The sequence below is a fragment of the Aquarana catesbeiana genome, linkage group LG11 (assembly GCF_042186555.1).
Source record: "Aquarana catesbeiana isolate 2022-GZ linkage group LG11, ASM4218655v1, whole genome shotgun sequence".
In the NCBI taxonomy this organism is placed as follows: Eukaryota; Metazoa; Chordata; class Amphibia; order Anura; family Ranidae; genus Aquarana; species Aquarana catesbeiana.
The window spans coordinates 19,455,868-19,477,426 of record NC_133334.1 but is presented as its reverse complement, the minus strand read 5'-3'; the positions used below and the strand labels follow the sequence as shown (position 1 = coordinate 19,477,426).

The 21,559-nt window shown below is 44.7% G+C and overlaps 1 protein-coding gene across 2 annotated transcripts in view; it reads left to right on the top strand.

Annotated features, from left to right (window-relative positions):
• The window catches only part of NELL1 (neural EGFL like 1), a 1,046,888-nt gene that overhangs the window by 336,465 nt on the left and 688,864 nt on the right, over window positions 1–21,559 (top strand). For both annotated transcript variants that reach the window (XM_073604029.1, XM_073604030.1), the window contains exon 6: window positions 11,856–11,928. In XM_073604029.1, coding sequence (XP_073460130.1) covers window positions 11,856–11,928 — 73 coding nt within the window. The remainder of the gene's footprint in view (window positions 1–11,855; window positions 11,929–21,559) is intronic.

The window sequence follows — 21,559 nt, the reverse complement described above, 5'->3', positions numbered from 1 at the left end:
CCAACTGACTCCAACGATAGGGCACTATTCTTCCAACTGACTCCAACGATGGGGCACTATTCTACCAACTGACTCCAACGATAGGGCTCTATTCTTCCAACTGACTCCAGCGATAGGGCACTATTCTTCCAACTGACTCCAACGATGGGGCACTATTCTTCCAACTGACAGCAACGATAGGGCACTATTCTTCCAACTGACTCCAACGATAGGGCTCTATTCTTCCAACTGACTCCAGCGATAGGGCACTATTCTTCCAACTGACTCCAACGATGGGGCACTATTCTTCCAACTGACAGCAAAGATAGGGCACTATTCTTCCAACTGACTCCAACGATAGGGCACTATTCTTCCAACTGACTCCAACGATAGGGCACTATTCTTCCAACTGACAGCAACGATAGGGCACTATTCTTCCAACTGACTCCAACGATGGGGCACTATTCTTCCAACTGACAGCAAAGATAGGGCACTATTCTTCCAACTGACTCCAACGATAGGGCACTATTCTTCCAACTGACTCCAACGATAGGGCACTATTCTTCCAACTGACAGCAACGATAGGGCACTATGCTTCCAACTGACTCCAACGATAGGGCACTATTCTTCCAACCGACACCAATGATAGCGCACTATTCTTCCAACTGACACCAACAGTGGGGCACTTTTCCCCCTACTGAGGCATTATTTCTCCTCATACAGACTACAGGCACTGTGTAATTTTTTTTAGGCCCACTGAGTGCCAAACTTGATGCCAGTATGAAGTATTTGATGTATTTTTTTCTCTCCAACTGGCCACATTCTGGACCCCCTAAAGTCTAAAGAACTGTAAGCTTGATCTTTCTTTGGAAAGTTTGGATACCCTTGTCTTAAGCCCTGATGAAGGGGCAGAATTACATCCCCCGAACATGATAACTGGTGTGTAGAAACTGCCAGCCTCGATTATTCAGATTCTTTATATTTGCGCCATTGCCACACTATTGGATATTGAACATGATATAAAAACAAAATGAATGTAGAAATCAGATGGTTCCAGCACATGGTATCCACTTTCCTAAGCATACTACTGATTAAAATGTTTGTCTGCTTCTGGAGATTTAGTATATCTGGGCAAATTAGGAATGTTCCCAATATATTTTTCAACCTTTTTCCTGCCGTCCCCGAGAGCTTACCTCACCTTCTGCCGGTTTAGGTTTCACCATCTGGTGTCTGATAAAGTCATTGTGGGAAATTCCCTTGGCACAAAGTAACTGCATATACAAGGTTATGAGAAAGAAGGCATCTCTGGAATGCCTTTTTAGATGTGCATGTTCCCAGACAGCTTTCTTCTGTAGGAATGAGCAATGGGCAAGCATAGATAAAGAGCTGCCTTGACTGGCCCTTCTTTTCTTCTCCTCAGGGTCTTCTTCGAAATAACTTTGTTGGATTTTAATGGGGAACACCCACTTACAATACATGAAAAAAAAACATGGGTTCCCCCATAAAATCCATACCAGACCCTTATCCAAACATGCAGCCTGGTAACCCAGGAAAAGGGGTGGGGGGATGGACAAGCACACGCACAAACCCTCCTCCTCAGCCATACTGGACCACATGCTCTCACCTTCCAGAGGGCACACCCCTATTAAAGCACCCTGTTACTATGTCTCTGAGGACAGGGGCCTCTTCCCTACAACCCTGGCCTGGTGGTTGTGAGGGTCTGCAGGCAGGTAACTTAGATAAGGGCCTCTTCCCCACAACCCTGGCCTGGTGGTTGTGATGGTCTGCAAGCAGGGGACTTAGACAAGGGCCTCTTCCCCACAACCCTGGCCTGGTGGTTGTGATGGTCTGCAGGCAGGGGACTTAGACAAGGGCCTCTTCCCCACAACCCTGGCCTGGTGGTTGTGAGGGTCTGCAGGCAGGGGACTTAGACAAGGGCCTCTTCCCCACAACCCTGGCTTGGTGGTTGTGAGGATCTGCTGGCAGGGGACTTAGACAAGGTCCTAGTCCCCACAACCCTGGCTTGGTGGTTGTGAGGATCTGCAGGCAGGGGACTTAGACAAGGTCCTAGTCCCCACAACCCTAACCTGGTGGTTGTGAGGGTCTGCAGACTGGGAACTTATCGGATGTGAATACACCGCCAATCACGTCATCTAGCGATGCAGATCCATGTCAATCACAATGAATATTTCCCACTAACCCAATTTACATGTTCCACTTTTGTGTTCCATTCACACAAGGGGAAAGACATCTCCCGATCACCACTGCTAAAAAAAGTAACAAAGACGCCGGTTCTGGTGAGTGACATCATTGACCAAATATGGTCATCCCCCCTGACAAGTTAGATGAAGAGCATAAGCTTACCTACCCCATTTCCAGACTGCATGTGTAAATAAGGTTGCTAGTATGTTGTTGTATGTGTTTTTTTGCAGGGGGCTTCCCCTTAAAACCTATAAACCTATACCAGACCCCAAGGGTGAGGTATGGAATTTTGGGGGGGGGGGGGGCACCTACATCTTCTTTTTTTTTTGTGCATGGGTCCTTAGCTGCATGCTCAGATCAGGATCTGGTGTGCACTTTGGTGATGGTGGAGGGAATTGTCTGGTTTGCTTTCCTTGGGGTAGTCTAAATCTTTCTTTTGAAGCCCGATCCGCGTTTGGATTGCGCTTCAGAGTCTACTTACAGGTGCACTGATGGGCACTGATGAGGCGGTACTGATAGGTGGCACTGATGGGCACTGATGAGGCGACACTGATAAGTGGCACGGATGGGCGCTGATAGGCGGCACTGATGAGCACTGATAGGCAGCACTGATGGGCACTAATAGGTGGCACTGATGTGCTCTGATAGGCGGCAGTGATGGTCACTAATAGGTGGCACTGATGTGCTCTGATAGGCGGCAGTGATGGTCACTAATAGGTGGCACTGATGTGCTCTGATAGGCGGCACTGATAGTCACTAATAGGTTGCACTGATGTGCTCTGATAGGCGGCACTGATGGTTGGCTTGCTTACCTTAGGGTAGATTTCGACATGCGTCTAAATCTCCATTTTCTTTTGAAGTCCCATTTGCGTTTGGATTGCGTTTGAGAGTCTACTTACAGGTGCACTGATGGGCATTGATGAGGCGCTACTGATAGGTGGCACTGATGAGGCGGCACTGATAAGTGGCACTGATGGGCACTGATGAGGTGGCACTGATAAGTGGCACAAATGGGCGCTGATAGGTGGCACTGATGGGCATTGATGAGGCAGCACTGACAGGTGGCACTGATGGGCACTGATGAGGCAGCACTGATGGGCACTGATGAGGGGGCACAGATAAGCGGCACTGATGGGCGCTGATGAGGTGGCACTGATAAGTGGCATGGATGGGCACTGATAGGCAGCACTGATGGTCACTAATAGGTGGCACTGATGTGCTCTGTTAGGCGGCACTGAAGGGCACTGATAGGTGGCTTGCTTTCCTTAGGTTAGATTTCGACATGCATCTAAATCTCCATTATCTTTTAAAGTCTGATCTGCGTTTGGATTGCGCTTCAGAGTCTACTTACAGGTGCACTGATGGGAATTGATGAGGCGGTACTGATAGGTGGCACTGATGGGCACTGATGAGGCGGCACTGATAAGTGGCACGGATGGGCGCTGATAGGTGGCACTGATGGAGCAATGTGATGCCTCCTCACCGCCTGTTTTAACCTCATTTGCTCCGACAAGTGTGTAGCGTTCAGTGGTGCGGCCCGATACGCGTTGGGTAAACTTTTCTGCAGGCGCGAAGTGGAGCATCGGGACCGCAGCATGTAAACACCCCTGTCTGCTGCATATTGCGGCTCACGGGGGGCTGTTGGCAGGAAAAAACGCACCTCTATCGGGCATTTTTGCTGCCTCTCCCCCAACCGCTAATCTAAATGAAGCCTTACGGAAAAGGCTTGACTGGCCCTGTCTTCTTCCCCTCGGGGCCCCTCTTGATCACCCTTACTGCCACCAGCCAGTGCCTCTTGCAAGCTGCTGTGCCAGGTGTAAGAAGCCGCATAGCCGTTAATATTCGTCTTTATCGCAGAGGTACACTCGTTCTTTAACCACCAAACTTATTAAAAGCTCTTTTATGGAAACCGTCGCACAATTCATGTTTATTGGCCTTTTCAGGAGGCCTTTGCTGTTATTGAATTTTTTTTTAGCATTTTATGTTGCGTTATTGTTGCATTGGCATTGAGCGCGCATTACGGAGAGACATTCCACTTAAACAGCAGGCATTACGCCTCGGATTGCGAGCCCGCTCGCTCGGCTGGTGTGAAATAATACCGAACACAGGGACCGCTGTAATTAACGGAGCCGCTCTGATCTAATGATTATAAAGCGATCGCCCGGCTCTGGTCGCGGTGCCTGGCAGATGCTCCGGCCTAATATTAGGAAGCATTCCCGCTCGCGGGAAAAGTTCCAAGAAAGAACTCCAGTGGTGTATTATTTTAAAAAGCTGAAGTTTAATTTGCTTATATTTCGCTTCCCTGGTTCTTCTCTTTCCCTTCATCAACATGCTAATGAGATTTCCAAATAAAACCTTTCTGTTTTCATTACATACCTCACTCTCTGTGCTTCTATATGCAATGCAGATCATGGCTGGTGGGAGGGGCCGGCAGGGGGCTGGACAAAGCTTCCTGAACACATCTCAGTACTCCTCTCTACAGCCCTCCGTCATGTTGCAAGCAGTGGGCTGGCTCTTAGGAGGAGTTATGCAAATATCACTGATTATCAGTGCAGTCCCAACAGTGCCCACCAGTTCTGCCAATCAGTGTCTCCTCATCAGTGTCAGCCATCAGTGCCGCCTAGCAGTTATGCCTATCAGTGCCCATCAGTGCTGCCAATCAGTGCCCATCACTGCCTCCTCATGTGCCGCCTAGCAGTGCTGCCTATCAGTGCTGCCAGTCAGTACCTATCAGTGCCTCCTTGTCAGTGCCAGCCAACAGTTCCAACTAGCAGTGCCGCCTATCAGTGCCACCCATCAGTGCCCTTCAGTGCCACCTATCAGAGCCCATCAGTGCCACCTATTTGTGACCATCAGGGCTGCCTATCAGTGCCCATCCATGCCACTTATCAGTGCCACCTCATCAGTGCACATCAGTGCCACCTATCAGCGCCCATCAGTGCCACTTATCTGTGCCCCCTCATCAGTGCCCATCAGTACTGCCTCATCAGTGCCCATCAGTGCCACCTATCAGTGCTGCCTCATCAATGCCCATCAATGCCACTTACCAGTGCCACCTCATCAGTGTCACCTATCAGTGCCCATCAGTGCCACCTATTAGTGCCGCCTCATCAATGCCCATCAGTGCCACCTATCTACAGCCTCATCAATGCCCATCAGTGCAGCCTATCAGTGCCGCCTGCTCATCAATGCCCATCAGTGCCATTTGTCAGTGCTGCCTCATCAGTGCCCATCAATGCCACCTATTAGTGCTGCCTCATCAGTGCCTATCAGTGCCACCTATCAGTGCCCATCAGTGCCACCTATCAGTGCCGCCTCATCAATGCCCATCAGTGCCACCTATCTACTGCCTCATCAATGCCCATCACTGCAGTCTATCAGTGCTGCCTCCTCATCAATGCCCATTAGTGCCTCTTATCAGTGCCGCCTCATCAGTGCCCATCAGTACCACCTATAAGTGCTTACCTCATCAGTGCCACTTATCAGTGCTGCCTCATCAGTGCCCATCAGTGCCACTTATCAGTGCCGCCTCATCAATGCCCATCAGTGCCACTTATCAGTGTACAGTGCTGCATGACCACGCAATTGTCATTCAAAGTGTGAGAGCGCTGAAAGCTGAAAATTGTCCTGGGCAGGAAGGGGGTGAAAGTGCCTGGAAGGCAAGTGGTTAAAGAGGCAAACAGACAGCAGTAAAAACGAACACCATCCAAAACTGTATGTACTGCAACCTTCAGTGTACAAACCTCCTCCATGCGGTGTCAGTGAGAGGGTTTGGTGGAGCTGCATTGTGTGCAAAGGCTAGTAGGTCCCTCTGTAAACTGGAGAAGTGGAATATTTTAGCCTAAATTCTGTAGTATGTACATTTTTCTGCTGAAGCTAGGTCCCTTTTTAATACAACTTGGGCCTGACGTTTCTCCTGAAAAAGTTAATTTTCCCGAAGTGTGCGAGTCTGATTTATCTAACAACTTCCCCTTATCAATATTTGATCGGCCAGCGAATGGGAAGCCGGTCTGCGTTAATTATTTCCTCATGTTGCAGAAATTGAACACATGGCGGTTTCCAGGCGCTTTCGTCTACGAGCGCCCCCCCCCCCCCCTCCCCATCCACCATGAGCCGGGCCCATGTTTTATTTAAGGATGAGTTTGCTTTGCATTACTAGAATGAGTTTCCTCGCTCATTAGGGACCTGCGCGGCTCTCCCCCCTCCCCCCAGCAGGTCAGCGCTCCTAATAAGCCTTTAAGGGGGTTAAACTGCAGCTGGGGGCAACTTAACACCAAACGGGGGATCTAACACAACACAAGACATTTACAGATTTATGATTCATTCTTCCATTTCAATTCAGAGCCGCTACAGTTTTCTAAACCCGCGTAATATAGGTGTGTGCAGCCTATTCCATTAGGGTGTGCACACTGAAGCATAGTAAACTGTGTTTACTATGCTTCCGTTTGTGAATGAACACGGTGAACGTGTTCAATGTGTTCATTTACAAAAAAAAGGTGCTAGTAATTGACATGGGGGTGCAACACAGGGGGAAGCCAGGGCAGTATTGGGACCACACAGAGTGATTAGGGTGTGCCCGGGCACACCTGGCGCACACCCTGTGCACGCCTATGCTGCGTAACCAAATCGGCAAAGTGAGTCCTGTAAATACTATGTGTGTGCAGAACATACAGTAATCAGAAAACTCATAAGATTGCCTCAAAGCTCTTCCCTAAAGGCTGCACAGAGCATGAAGTCATATTACAGGCATCCCCCACATCACTACTTTTGTAGAGTCCACTGCGAGGTATGGCAACCCATCTATTGAGTCCCTTCCTTGGACACGAAGGGGGGGGGGGGGGCGGCATTTACTGGAACCGATCCCCCCAAAGTGGGGGTTCTTCACCCCAATAGAGAGATATTATTCTGGAACCGATCCCCCAAATTTTCCTCCTGCAGCAGCTGAAAGCCGGCTTCTCCTCCTCTCCCTCCCACCAGCATTCAGCTTCTGCCCGAGGAAAATACAGGGGATCAGTTCCAGTATATGCTGCCCCCACCCCGTCCCGTCCAGGTTTCTTTTCATTTTGCTGCCTGGGCCTCCCCGTGTGCTTCCTTGGTCCCCACAGCTGGCTTCCCCAGTGATCTTTCATCTCTTTGATATTTTTTCAGGTAGATCACCTCCCCTATCCGCAGGGACCCCCAACCACCGGGCCAGGCTTGTGGTGAAGAGGCCCTTGTCCTCATTAAAGAGGAAGGGCAAGACCCCCTACCACCAAGCCTGGGTTGTGGTAAAGAGGCCCTTGTCCTCATTAAAGAGGAAGGACAAGATCCCCTACCTCCAGGCCTGGGTTGTGGTGAAGAGGCCCTTGTCCTCATTAAAGAGGAAGGGCAAGACCCCCTACCACCGGGCCTGGGTTATGGTGAAGAGGCCCTTGTCCTCATTAAAGAGGAAGGGCAAGACCCCCAACCACCGGGCCAGGGTTGTGGTGAAGAGGCCCTTGTCCTCATTAAAGAGGAAGGGCAAGACCCCCTACCACTGGGGTTGGGTTGTGGTGAAGAGGCCCTTGTCCTCATTAAAGAGGAAGGGAAAGACCCCCAACCACTGGGCCAGGGTTGTGGTGAAGAGGCCCTTGACCTCATTAAAGAGGGAGGGCAAGACCCCCAACCACCGGGCCAGGGTTGTGGTGAAGAGGCCCTTGTCCTCATTAAAGAGGAAGGGCAAGACCCCCAACCACCAGGCCAGGGTTGTGGTGAAGAGGCCCTTGTCCTCATTAAAGAGGAAGGGCAACTATGCTAATAAAAGGGTCTGGAGGATCTTAGTTATGAGGAAAGGTTGTGAGCACTGAACTTATTCTCTCTGGAGAAGAGACACTTGAGAGGGGATATGATTTCAATTTATAAATACCGTACTGGTGACCCCACAATAGGGATAAAACTTTTTCATGGAAGGGAGTTTAACAAGACTCGTGGCCACTCATTAAAATTAGAAGAAAAGAGGTTTAATCTTAAACTACGTAGAGGGTTCTTTACTGTAAGAGCGGCAAGGATGTGGAATTCCCTTCCACAGGCGGTGGTCTCAGCAGGGGGCATCGATAGTTTCAAAAAACTATTATATAAGCACCTGAACATACAGGGATATACAATGTAATACTGACATATAATCACACACATAGGTTGGACTTGTGTCTTTTTTCAATCTCACCTACTATGTAACTATGTCACCCTGATGGGTTTTACTTCCTCTTTTTTCCCCTGCAAAGTAAAAGCATAATGGGCTAGAATGCATCGCATACTAGCCCATTATGTGTCACTTACCGGCAAACGAGGCCCCTGGTGGCCGCACCCATCTTCACCCCTCTTCCTTCCAGGGGCCGCGGACTCCGGGTCTGTGACCGGCCGCACAACGTCACTCCCGCGCATGCCCTCTGTGCCGTTTCTTCACTGCGCACTACAAGGTAAGTATCTAGATTTAGAGTACCTCTAGGTAAGTCTTATTATAGGCTTACCTATAGCTACAAGTTGCACAGAGGGGTTTTCAACCACTTTAACATGGGTCTAGTATGAGATTTTGGGGGGTGTAGGGGAACCCATGACTGTTTTTGTTTTTTTGGCATGGTGTCACCCTTAAAATTCTTAACAGACCTAAAGTGCCTGGATTGAATTATGGGGGAACCCTGCGTGCCATTTTTTTTTTTTTTGTCTGGGGGTCATCCATTAACGTCTATAGCAGACTGTCATCTAAGATAGGGATCTGGTGCAGGTGAACAAAAAGAATGATGGGCCGGGAACTGTTATTTTGCCAACAATTTAACTTTTTAATTTTTTTGTCTTAGTAAATATTAGTGATGCTGTAGTAGGCTGTATACATCGTACAGACGCGCCGCTATCACAGGCAGAGTCGGGGCATCCCCCAGGCTTGTTATTTAATAGAATTTTGAATTTTTAATGTTTCACTGTAAGCACTACTTAAGTCATTGCTCCCCGCGAAAGTGGATTTTTAAAGCGGTAGTAAACCGTAGTCGAAGAAAAAAAAAAAAAAATCCCCAAGGCAAGGCAATGTCATGATGTGCTAGTATGCATAGCATACTAGCACATTGTGAGAGACTTGCCTTAAAACAAAACCCTCCAGCGGCATGATGTCACCGCTTGAGAGGGCTTCCATCTTCACCTGGTCTTCATTCCGGATACACGGCTTCCGGCTACATGAGTGGCTGGGGGCACGATGACATTTCTCCTGCGCATGCGCTTGGGAGCCGCCATGTATGGTATGGGATCTGATGGTCTGGCATACCGTGCTGGACCTTCAGAGCCTGTGCCGTACAGTATATGGCACGTTACCGGCTGCATGCACTCTGAATATCTCCTAAACTGGGCATGTTTAGGAGATATTCACAGAACCTACAGGTAAGTCTTTTATAGGCCTTATTATAGACCTACCTGCAGGTATTAGTGGTAAAAATAGAGTTTACTACCACTTTAACCACTTACTGACCACCCTATAGTATATTTACACACTGCCCAGTGTATGTATATGTAAACAATACAGAGCTCTGTCCTGTCAGCGGGGATGTGCTGGATTTTGTTTCCCTGCAAAGCACATCCCTTAGCAGTGGCGGCTGGTGGTAATTTTTTTGGGGGGAAGGGCAGCAAACAGTGCACCCGCAGCCACACCCCCCCATCTCCCCCTTCTGGTCAGAGCACTTACCCCATCTATGGTGGACATCACAGCGATGGGCATCATGAGCGCCAGGCATCACGGTGACAGGCATCACGAGCTACAGGCATGACGGCGGCTGGCATCATGAACGGCAGGTATCACGGCAGTGGGCAACACCAGCGACAGGCATTACAGCAGCGGGCATTATGGTGGTGGGCATCATAAATGGCAGTCATCATGACGGCGGGCATCATGGCAGCGGGCATCACGAGCGGCAGTCATCACGGCGGCGGGCATCACGAGTGGCAGGCATCACAAGCGACAGGTATTACAGCGGCGGGCTTTACAAGCGGCAGGCATCATGGTGGCGGGCATCACGGCGGCTGACATCACGAACAACAGGCATTAAAGCGGCGGGAATCACGAGCGGCAGGCATCATGGCAGCAGGCATCACGGTGGCGGGCATCACGGTGGCGGGCATCACGGCGGTGGGCATCACGGGCAGCAGGCATCACGGTGGCAGGCATCACGAGCGCCAGGCATCACGAGCGCCAGTCATCACGGCGTCAGGCATCACGAGCGGCAGGCATCACGGGCAGCAGGCATTACGGCGGCAGGCATCACAAGCAGCAGGCAGCAGGTGGCAGGCATCACGTGTGGCAGGCATCACATGCAGCAGGCATTACGGCAGCCGGCATCATGAGCGGCAGGCATCACAAGCAACAGGCTTCATGGCGGCGGGCATCACAAGGAGCTTCCCTTTCTCGGCGGCTCCCATCTCCTCCCTCCTCCTCAGCGGCCAATCGGAACGCTTCTTCTTTCAGCCAATTGGGAAATAGGTTTCACAGTATTTTGAAGACTATTAGAGCCTCTGGCTTTAATCAGGTGCTTCCACCCACCCCCCCCCAATTGAAATTCATGCTTTCAGGTTGCCGGATGCATGGATAAGGGGGGCAGAGCCCATGCGCCCTTAATGGACGGGCCTGCCCCTGTCACTTAGTATATTAGTACAGTGACAGTGCATATTTTTAGCACTGATCACTGTATTAGTATCACTGGTTCCCACAAAGTGCCAGTTAGAGTCGGACTGCCCACCATACTATCACAGTCCCACTATAAGTCGCTGATCGCCACCATTACTAGCATAAAAAAAGAAAAACAATACAAATTCCAGTATCTATACCATAGTATAGTATAGTATACGCTATAACTTTTGCTTAAACCAATCAATACACGCTTATGAGTATTGTTTTTACCAAAAATATGTAGCAAAATACATTTTAGCCTATATTGATTTTTTTTTTTTTTTGGATATGTTTTATAGCAGAAAGTAATAAATATTGTTTTCTTTTTTTTTCCAGAATTGTCAATATTGTTTTGTTTATAGCGCAAAAAACAAAAAACGCAGATGTGATCACATACCATCAAAAGAAAACTCTATTTGTGGGAAAACAATAATATAAATTTCATTTATGTACAGCGTTGCATGACCGCGCAATTGTCAGTTAAAGTAACGCAGTGCCGTACAGCACAAAATGGCCTGGTCATGAAAGGGGGGGGTCAAATGGTTACAAATAATTTTTTTTGGGTTTTGTTACATGTCCTCCAGGGCAGTGCACATAGATATCTATGAGGAGGGGGCACAAACATAAGGGGCGCTCTTCCTATTGACCATCACACTAATGTACCATAAATTGTAGAGGTTAGCTGGAGTTCCCTGAGACCAGAAGGTTGTTTTTAAGGATTCTTCCATGTTAAAAAAGATCTTCACCTCAATCTCTGGTCTTGGATTGCTGAATATGGATCAGTTCATTAGTACGCTGTTGCTCCTTTACTGTCCAGTCGCTCAGGTTGGGGGAAGGGTGGTGACCTAGCCTCATTGCTTAACTGCAGTAGACAAAAGGCGGGTCACCGGCCTGGCTGTGCGTTGCTCTGAAGCCTATGCAGAGTTTTTCAACCGTCTTACATTTTATAAAAGTATTATATAATATTTTTAAGTTTATCCTCTTAATAATAAATATTGTCTTTTGTTTCCAGGGAGTGATCCAAGATGCCAAGCTCATATTTATGCCAAATGGGTACATAACACAGTGCCCAAACCTGAATCGCAGTAAGTAGTTATTGGTGTTGTTTTGATAATGGCTTCCTGTGTTGTATGTGTGTGTGGGGGGGTTTCCTCAGGATGTTTGCTGCCATGAAACCCAATGGCTTCTCAGCCAGATTGATGGTTCTGGGGGGTGCATGTTACCTAATGAGGTGACCCCAGGTCCATGGAGCAAGCATATCCAGGTCAATGCTCAAAAACTTGCTTTATACTTTAAGCAACCTAAATCTATCGCAACTTCCATGTTCAATGCCTGTCCATCAAAAGCAATTGGTGGTGTCACTGGTTGATAGGAAAGCAAGGGATGGGGATAGGTGGGCCAATCATCAAAACTAAGTTAGACATTAATATTATTTCTCTTACGTTCATTGATGGACACAGCTTCTCTTCATTCTTGACCACAAGGAACTTGTGGTCAGGGTGTTCTCCATCTGCCATGAAACTCAATGGCTTCCCAGCTAGATTGTTGGTTCTGGGGTGATGCATGTTACCTATTAGGTTGGCCCCAGGTCCATGGAGCAAGAGTATCCAGGTTCATGCTCACAAACTTACTTTAGTCTTTAAGCAACCTAAATCTATAACAGCTTTCATGGTCAATGCTTGGCCATCAAAAACAATTGGTGGAGTCACTGGCTGATAGGAAAGCAAGGAATGGGGATAGGTGGGCCAATCATCAAAACTAAGTTAGACATCAATATTATTTCTCTTACGTTCATTGACGGACACAGCTTCTCTTCATTCTTGATCAAAAGGAACGTGTGGTCAAGTATGAGGAGAAGCTGTGTCTGTCAATGAACCCAGAAAAAGGAATTTTACGGTGAGTAACAAAAAATCCTGTTTTTTTTTTCGTTATATTTATTGGTGTTAGTAGTAATAACACTGATGGTTTTCTTCTGGATGATCGGGTATTCTTCGTCAGCCATGAAACTCCATCAAAAGCAATTGGTGGAATCACTGGTTGATAGGAAAGAAAGGGATGGGGATAGGTGGGCCAATCATCAAAACTAAGTTAGACATTAATATTATTTCTCTTACGTTCATTGATGGACACAGCTTCTCTTCATTCTTGATCACAAGGAACTTGTGGTCAGGATGTTCTCCATCAGCCATGAAACTCAATGGCTTCCCAGCTAGACTGTTGGTTCTGGGGTAATGCATGTTACCTATTAGGTTGGTCCCAGGCTCATGGAGCATGAACATCCAGGTCCATGCTCACAAACTTGCTTTATTCTTTAAGCAACCTAAATCTATTACAGCTTTCATGGTCAATGCTTGGCCATCAAAAGCAATTGGTGGTGTCATTGGGAGATAGGAAGGCAAGGGATGGGGAGAGATGGGCCAATCATCAAAACTTAATTACAGAAAGTAGACAATAATATTAATATTTTGTTTATTGGTGTATACCATTGATGGCTTTTCTTCTGGATGATCGGGTGTCCTCTAGCTGCCATAAAACTCAATGGCTACTCAGATACATTGTTGTTTCTGGGGGCATGCGCATTACTTATTAAGGTGGCTGCAGGTCCATGAGCAAGCACATCCAGGTCCATGCTCACAACATTGCTTTATTCTTTAAGCACCCTAAATCTATTGCAACTTTCATGTTTGATGCTTGGCCATCATATTCAATTGGTGGTGTCACTGGCCTGTAGGCAGGCAAGGGGTGGGTCAATCATCAAACTTAAATTGCACCAAATAGACATTATTATTCTTATTTTATTATTATGTTTATTGGTGTTCGTAGTGAAACCACTGTTGGTTTTCCTCTGGATGATCGGGTGTCCCCCAGCTGCCATGAAACTCAATGGTTTCTCAGGTAGTTGGTCTTGGGTGTACACACCTTACCTCTGAAGGTGACCCAAGGTCCATGGAGCAAGCACTTCCATGTCCATACTCACAATTTTCCTTTATTCTTAAAGCACCCAGAATATTTCCAGCTTTCAAGAAACACAATTGGTGGTGTCATTGTCCTATAGGATGGCAAGGGGTGGGGAGAGGTGGGCTAGTCATCAAGCCTAAATTACAATAAGTGGATATTAATATTATTATTTTGTTATGTTTATGTTTATTGGTGCTGGGCTCGGTTCACACTGCCATGACTTGTGATCCGACTTGTGAGACCCCAAGTCGCGTGACATGTGAAATTCCATGTTAGTCAATGAGAGCTGTCTTAATTAACACTACTGAAGTCACTCCGACTTCAAAAAAGGTTCCTGTACTACCTCAAGTGGCCTTTTTACGGGTTCTATTCTCTTCTATTCTTCTATAAAAGTAGTACTCAAGTTGCCAGGAAGTCGCCCGGCTAAGTCACACCAGAAATGGAGCGAGTTTCAGGTTGCGACAGCGTGAACTGAGCCTTAAAAGTAAAACCACTAATGTTTTCATGATGGCTTTCCTCTGAATGCTTGGCTGTCCTCCAGCTGCCATGAAAGTTCTGGGGGTACGCTTCTTACTGATGAGGGTGGCCCAAGGTTCATGGAGCAGGCACATCCAGGACCATAATCGCATCCTTGCTTTGTTTTTAGAGCACCCTGATACACCCAGATCCCCAACATTTTCTTATGTCTACATCTATCATAGCTTTCCTGGACGATGCCTGGCTATCAAACGCAATTGGTGTCACTGTTCTATAGGAAGGCAAGGGGTGGAGAGAGGTGGGCCAGTCATCAATCATAGAAGTCTATTTGCATAATGGAGTGCCATGGCATTGGGCAGAGGCAGCTCCAGAATCTGACCGAATGGGAAGGGAGGTGGGGGGGGGGGCAAATTTAATGGGTGGATATATGTGAAAAAAAACTATAGTATGCTTTGTGGGAAGCAGGTGGTAGCAGTGCTGGGCTGAGGTACCCAGGACCCACAAGAGGAAGCAAGGGTGGGGGAATACCCTCAAGTAGTGTGCTACGAGTGCTGCATAGATGGTTAGTGGGTGTAATAATATAGGGATGACCAGGGCTTTTTTTCTCAAAAAATCGGTGCAGGAACTCAACCACAACCCCCCAAAAAACCCTCCCCCCAGTGGTGCGCTACATGCAGAGTACCGGGGTGCGATTGGTACATAGTACAGAGTTTAGGGATGCGCTACCTGCAGAGTTCGGAGGTGTGCTATGTGCATAGTTCAGAGTTCAGGCTTGTGCTGCATACAGAGTGCAGAGTTTAGGGGTGCGCTACACATAGAGTGCAGAGTTCTGGGGTGCACTGCATACAGAGTGCAGAGTTTAGGGGTGCGCTACACATAGCGCGCAGAGTTCCGGGGTGCACTGCATACAGAGTGCAGAGTTCAGGGGTGCGCTACACACAGAGTGCAGAGTCCAGCCTTCTTCCACATCTGCTTATCTCTGCATCCCCCATCCACATCTCACTTTCACCCCTCTTCAGCTATGACCTCTGCATGCAACTCTCCCTCCACTTCACCCCCCCCCCCTTAAAAGCTCCACATCTTCCACATATTTTACTCTTTGTTGCTGTATTAAGCTGAAGCACCCAGCCGTCTATAGTACTGTACCTCCCAGCACACTGTAGGTGGCTCCGACTCTCTCATGTGCAGGGAGATCATCTAGTGGGGGTGTGGCATCCGCAATGCACCCCGGGCACCTGCATTTCCCATCCTGCCCTCTCAGTAGGAGCAGCTCAGGAGATCAGATCTGTGGGAGCCGTTGGGAGACAAACTATCACTGGTAAACATGGAAGCCGGACTTCTGTGTTTACAAGTGATAGTGTTGAGCAGGGAGCAGAGGGTCTGTACCAGAGGTGGTGGAACTGCATCCCACCAAGCTGAAAAAAAGCCCTGGGGATGACTTAACAGTGGTGTCATGCTTACCCCTAATGCAGGTGGGCAGGCACTATAACTAGCTTCTGTGTTTTTCACCTATAGCAGCCCCCTTTCCCATAAGGCAAGCAGGCCTACCGGTACTCGGTTGCCCCCAGGATTTATACTCAATGCTATAGTGCCTGGCCACCACACCAGGGCAAGCGCAAACTGAACAAAGCAAAAAGGTACTTGCGGTTGGCAGACAGGCAGAGTGGTTCAATGACAGTCCTGGTACAAGGAAGGCAGAGTTCAGAGAATAGTGGATATCCGATGTGAGGTCATCAACAAGGAAATCCAAACTGCAGAACAGGACAAACAAACAGACAACTCGCACACGTGTAACAAACACAATATCACAAGCATGACAGTGCAGGCTTGGCTTCCTTAGAGCCCTTGCACACTGGGGCGGTTTGCAGGCGCTATTGCGCTAATAATAGCGCCTGCAAACCGCCCCGAAAGTGCCGCTGCTTTCATTCCAGTGTGAAAGCCCCGAGGGCTTGCACACTGGAGCGATGCGCTGGCAGGACGGTAAAAAAAGTCCTGCCAGCAGCATCTTCGGAGCGGTGAAGGAGCGGTGTGTATACCGCTCCTTTACCGCTCCTGCCCATAGAAATCAATGGGACGGCGCGGCTATACCGCCGGCAAAGCGCCTCTGCAGAGGCGCTTTGCGGTGGTATTTAACCCTCTCTCGGCCGCTAGCGGGGGGTAAAACCGCCCCGCTAGCGGCCGCATACCGACGGTAAAACGCCGCTATTAATAGCGGCGTTTTACCGCTGACGCCGCCCCCCGCCCCAGTGTGCAAGGGCTCTTAGATCAGGTTTGGTCTCCACCCAGACAATGGCCACATTAATCACCTTGCAGGTGGGCAGACATACAAGGAGAATGCCACAGCCAAACCCAGGGTGCTGGAATGAGGAGCAGGAGCGCCAGGCGCTTCTGACAAGTGGTTTATCTTTAGTCAGCAAAAAAGAAAGGAAGGAGAGCAAGAGCGCAAGACGGAAAATGTTTTTTGATCCCAAAGGTTAGCATTATGTATATATATTTTTTTAGTAGTAGGGTAGTCTGTTGGTAATGTTCACATTGTACAAGAGACTGAAAGAGACTGCTCACATGTATGCAAAGCCTATTAGAGACTGCTCACATTTTAACCACGTCCGGACCAGCCGCCGCAGTTTTACTGCTGCAGGTTGGCCCGGCTGGGCAAATTGACGTTACCTTACGTCGCTTTTCCTTCTGGCCACTAGGGGCGATAGCTTGTGACAGAGCGAGAACCGCGATCTGTGTGTGTAAACACATAAATCCCGGTTCTTTCAGGGGGTAGAGACAGATCGTGTGTTCATACTAAGTATGAACACCAATCTCTCTCTCCTCCTAGACAGTCTCCTCCCCCTAAAGTTAGAACACACACAGAGGGAACACAGTTAACCCCTTGATGGCCCCCTAGTGTTAACCCCTTCCAGGCCAGTGACATTCATACAGAAATCAGTGAATTTTTATAGCACTGATCGCTGTATAATTGTCAATGGTCCCAAAAAATGTGTCAAAAGTGTCCAATTTGTCGGCCGCAATATCGCAGTCCGCGTTAAAAATCGCAGATCGCCGCTATTACTAGTAAAATGTAAATAAATAATAAAAATGCCATAAATCTATACCCTATTTTGGAGACGCTATAACTTTTGCGCAAACCAATAAATATACTGTACGCTTATTGCGATTTTTTTTTTTACCAAAAATATGTAGAAGAGCACATATTATCCTAAACTGAGGAAAAAATGTGTTTTTAAAAAAAAAAAATGTGGGGTATTTATTATAGCAAAAAGTAAAAGATATTGGGGGTTATTTACTAAAGGCAACTCCACTTTGCACTGCAAATGCACTTGGAAGTGCAGTCGCTGTAGATCTGAGGGGGACATGCAAGGAAAATAAAAAACAGCATTTTAACTCGCATATGATTGGATGATAAAGTCAGCAGAGCTTCCCTTGTTTCAGATCTTCCCCCTCAGATCTACAGTGACTGCACTTCCAAGTGCACTTGTAGTGCAAAGTGGATTTGCCTTTAGTAAATCAACCCCCATTGTGTTTTCTTCAAAATTGTCGCTCTTCTTTTGTTCATAGCGCAAAAAATAAAAACCGCAGAGGTGATCAAATACCACCAAAAGAAAGCTCTGTTTGTGGGAAAAAAAGGATGTCAATTTTGTTTGGGTGCAGCTTCGCACGACCGCGCAATTGTCAGTTAAAGCAACACAGTGCCATTTCGCAAAAAATGGCCTGGTCATTGAGCAGCCAAATCTTCCGAGGCTGAAGCGATTAACATACGTTTAAAAAGCAGCTTCCACATAACAAAAGACTGCCAGAGACTGCTCACATGTCACAAAAGACGTTCAGAGTCCACCCCCCATGTTGCAATGGACTGCTAGAGACTGCATGTCACAAAGATTGCTCACATGTTAAAACATCAAAATAGAGAAAGGAGCGCCAAACCAAATAATGAAAGAGGAGTCCAAGTTGTTTTTAATTGTTCATAATATGATCGCATAAAACATCCAATGCATTTCGGGAGTCAATACACTCCCCCCTGCATGAGGGCTCTAAAATACTAAAAAATTCAAATGAAAAAAATACAAGCTTATAATAATATGTACATAAATATAACACCAATTATTATTAATGTGCATCACTTAAATATTTTATATTGAAATATCTTCTTACAAAAACCATATTAGAATGAAATTATCGCATATCACACCTTGCAAGTGTGCGTTTATTAAAAAACTCTATAAAACTCTAAACTCTATGAACAATATATATTAATATATTCAGCACACTTGAAAAGTAGTTTTTAAGCAAAGCAACTTATTTAATTAATTAATTAATTTATTTTTACCTTTTTAAATAGGTTACTATGTGATATTTTGTCACAATAGTTTGTGATAATTTAATTCTAATATTTTTTTGTCAGGATTGTATATATATATATAGAGAGAGGGATATCTATATATATATATATATATATATATATATATATATAGAGAGAGAGAGAGAGAGAGATATATATATATATATATATATATATATATATATATATATATATATATATATATATATATAGGCATACATTCTCTAGAATAGATATTATCTATTATCTATATATTTGAATTAAATTTAAATAAAAATATTCAGAATCCGAAACCAAATCAAATTTTATGCACATCCAATAATATAAATAAAGAAATATATATATATATATATATATATATATATAGGCATACATTTTATTATTCTTTTATGAGATATATTTTTTTATTTAAATCAAAATATTCTGAATCAGAAACGAAATCATTTTTTAAAGTTTTGCACATCTAATAATTGATTTTATATTCATATACAGTATTGTGATAATTTGATTAGAATATGTATTTTTGCATGATTTTTTTATATACTGCATATAGGTATACTTTTATTATTATTATTCTATTATTCTCTAGAATAGATATTATCTATTATCTATATATTTGAATTAAATTTAAATAAAAATATTCAGAATCCGAAACCAAATCAAATTTTATGCACATCCAATAATAACATATATATATTAAAAGAAAAGTTTATTTATATATATATATATATATATATATATATATATATATATATATATATATATAAAAATAAACTTTTCTTTTAATATATATATATATTATTATTGGATGTGCATAAAATTTGATTTGGTTTCAGATTCTGAATATTTTTATTTAAATTTAATTCAAATATATAGATAATAGATAATATCTACTCTAGAGAATAATAGAATAATAATAATAAAAGTATACCTATATGCAGTATATAAAAAAATCATGCAAAAATACATATTCTAATCAAATTATCACAATACTGTATATGAATATAAAATCAATTATTAGATGCACAAAACTTTAAAAAATGATTTGGTTTCTGATTCAGAATATTTCGATTTAAATAAAAAAATATATCTCATAAAAGAATAATAAAATGTATGCCTATATATATATATATATATATATATATATATATATATATATATATATATATATATTTCTGCATCACTTCAAAATATGTTTATTTAACTTAAAAAAATCCTACTAAAAAGAAAAGTTTATATATATATATATAAATATATATATATATAAACTTTTCTTTTTAGTAGGATTTTTTTAAGTTAAATAAACATATTTTGAATCAGAAACAAAATTAGTTTTTACAGTTATGCAGATCTAATGATAATTGGTTTTATATTCGTATATTGTGATAATTTCATTCTATTATGGTTTTCGCATGGTATGACCTCTATTTAGGTGTATTTTTAGTATTTTTTTAATCTATTTTTTATTTAAACATTTTTTAAGTTGTGCATAACTAATAATAGTTAATTTTATAGTCATATGTTGGAATATATAGATACAAGCTTCCTAACTTTTTATATTTATATTGTAGCCCTGATGAAGGGGAGGGGGGGCTCCTGAAACATGTTGCCCGTTTTATGTGATGATATTGAGAATGATTAAAAGCAGCCTGGACTGTTTCATTATTTTGGTTGATGCTCCTTTTTTTATTTTGATGCTTTCTGTTACCTTCTGGTACCCACTCATAGGGAACTTTGCTGTACGCTTGCCGCCCTATCAGAACCATTGGGCTTGTTGAAGTTTTCCTTCGTCTCATTGTATGAATGAGTCCCAGCAGTTCTTGAATATGTCTTTTGGTAGTTTGCGCATGCTAAAACAGATAGCCAAAGATTGCTTGCCTTGGCTGTCCGGGACTCTCTCTCCTGATTGGCTGAGACACAGCAGCGGCGCCATTTACTCCTGCTGCTGTTAATCAAAACCAGTTAGCCAATCAGGAGAGAGAGAGGGTGGGGTCAAACTACAGCTCCGTGTCTGAATGGATACACAGAGCTGCGGCTCGGGTGCCCCCATAGCAAGCTGCTTGCTGTGGGGGCACTCGACAGGAGGGAGGGGCCAGGAGAGCCGAAGAAGGACCTGAGAAGAGGAGGATAACATGTAAGTATAACATGTTTGTTATTTTTAAAGAAAAAAAACCCAAGATTTTAGTATCACTTTAATTAAACACACTGAAGTTAAAAGCTGAGTGGTTGATATGCACAGCTGCACCCGATTCTGTGTACATCAGTTTTAGTAAATCCCCTCCTTTGGTACTTCCAATGCAATGAAACCATAACAAGACATTATTGGACATGCACCATGCAAAAAACAAAAAAACAAAACAAAAACAAATAAAATTAAAATAAATAAATAAAAACTGAATAGCATATGACATAGAGCCCTGGTACTTGCACCTTTAAGAACAAGTGAACAATGGCAGTTTTTTATGTTGTTTGCTTTCCTCTAACTAGCTACAATTTTATATACCCTATATTGTCAAAAGTATTGTGACGCCTGCCTTTACACGCACATGAACTTTAATGGCATCCCAGTCTTAGTCTGTAGGGTTCAGTATTGAGTTGACCCACCCTTTGCAGCTATAACAGCTTCAATTAAAAAAAAAATGAATAGTATTGTGTGAGGAGAAAAAAGTATTTGATCCCCTGCTGATTTTGAACATTTGCCCACTGACAAAGAAACGATCAGTCTACAATTGTAATGGTCGGTTTATTTTAACAGTGAGAGACCGAATAACAACAAAAATATCCAGAATAACGCATTTCAAAAAAGTTATAAGTTGGCTGTTTTAACGAGTGTAATAGGTATTTGATCCCTTCACAAAACATGACTTAGTACCTCTTGGCAAAACCCTTGTTGGCAATCACAGAGGTCAGACGTTTTATTGTAGTTGGTCTCC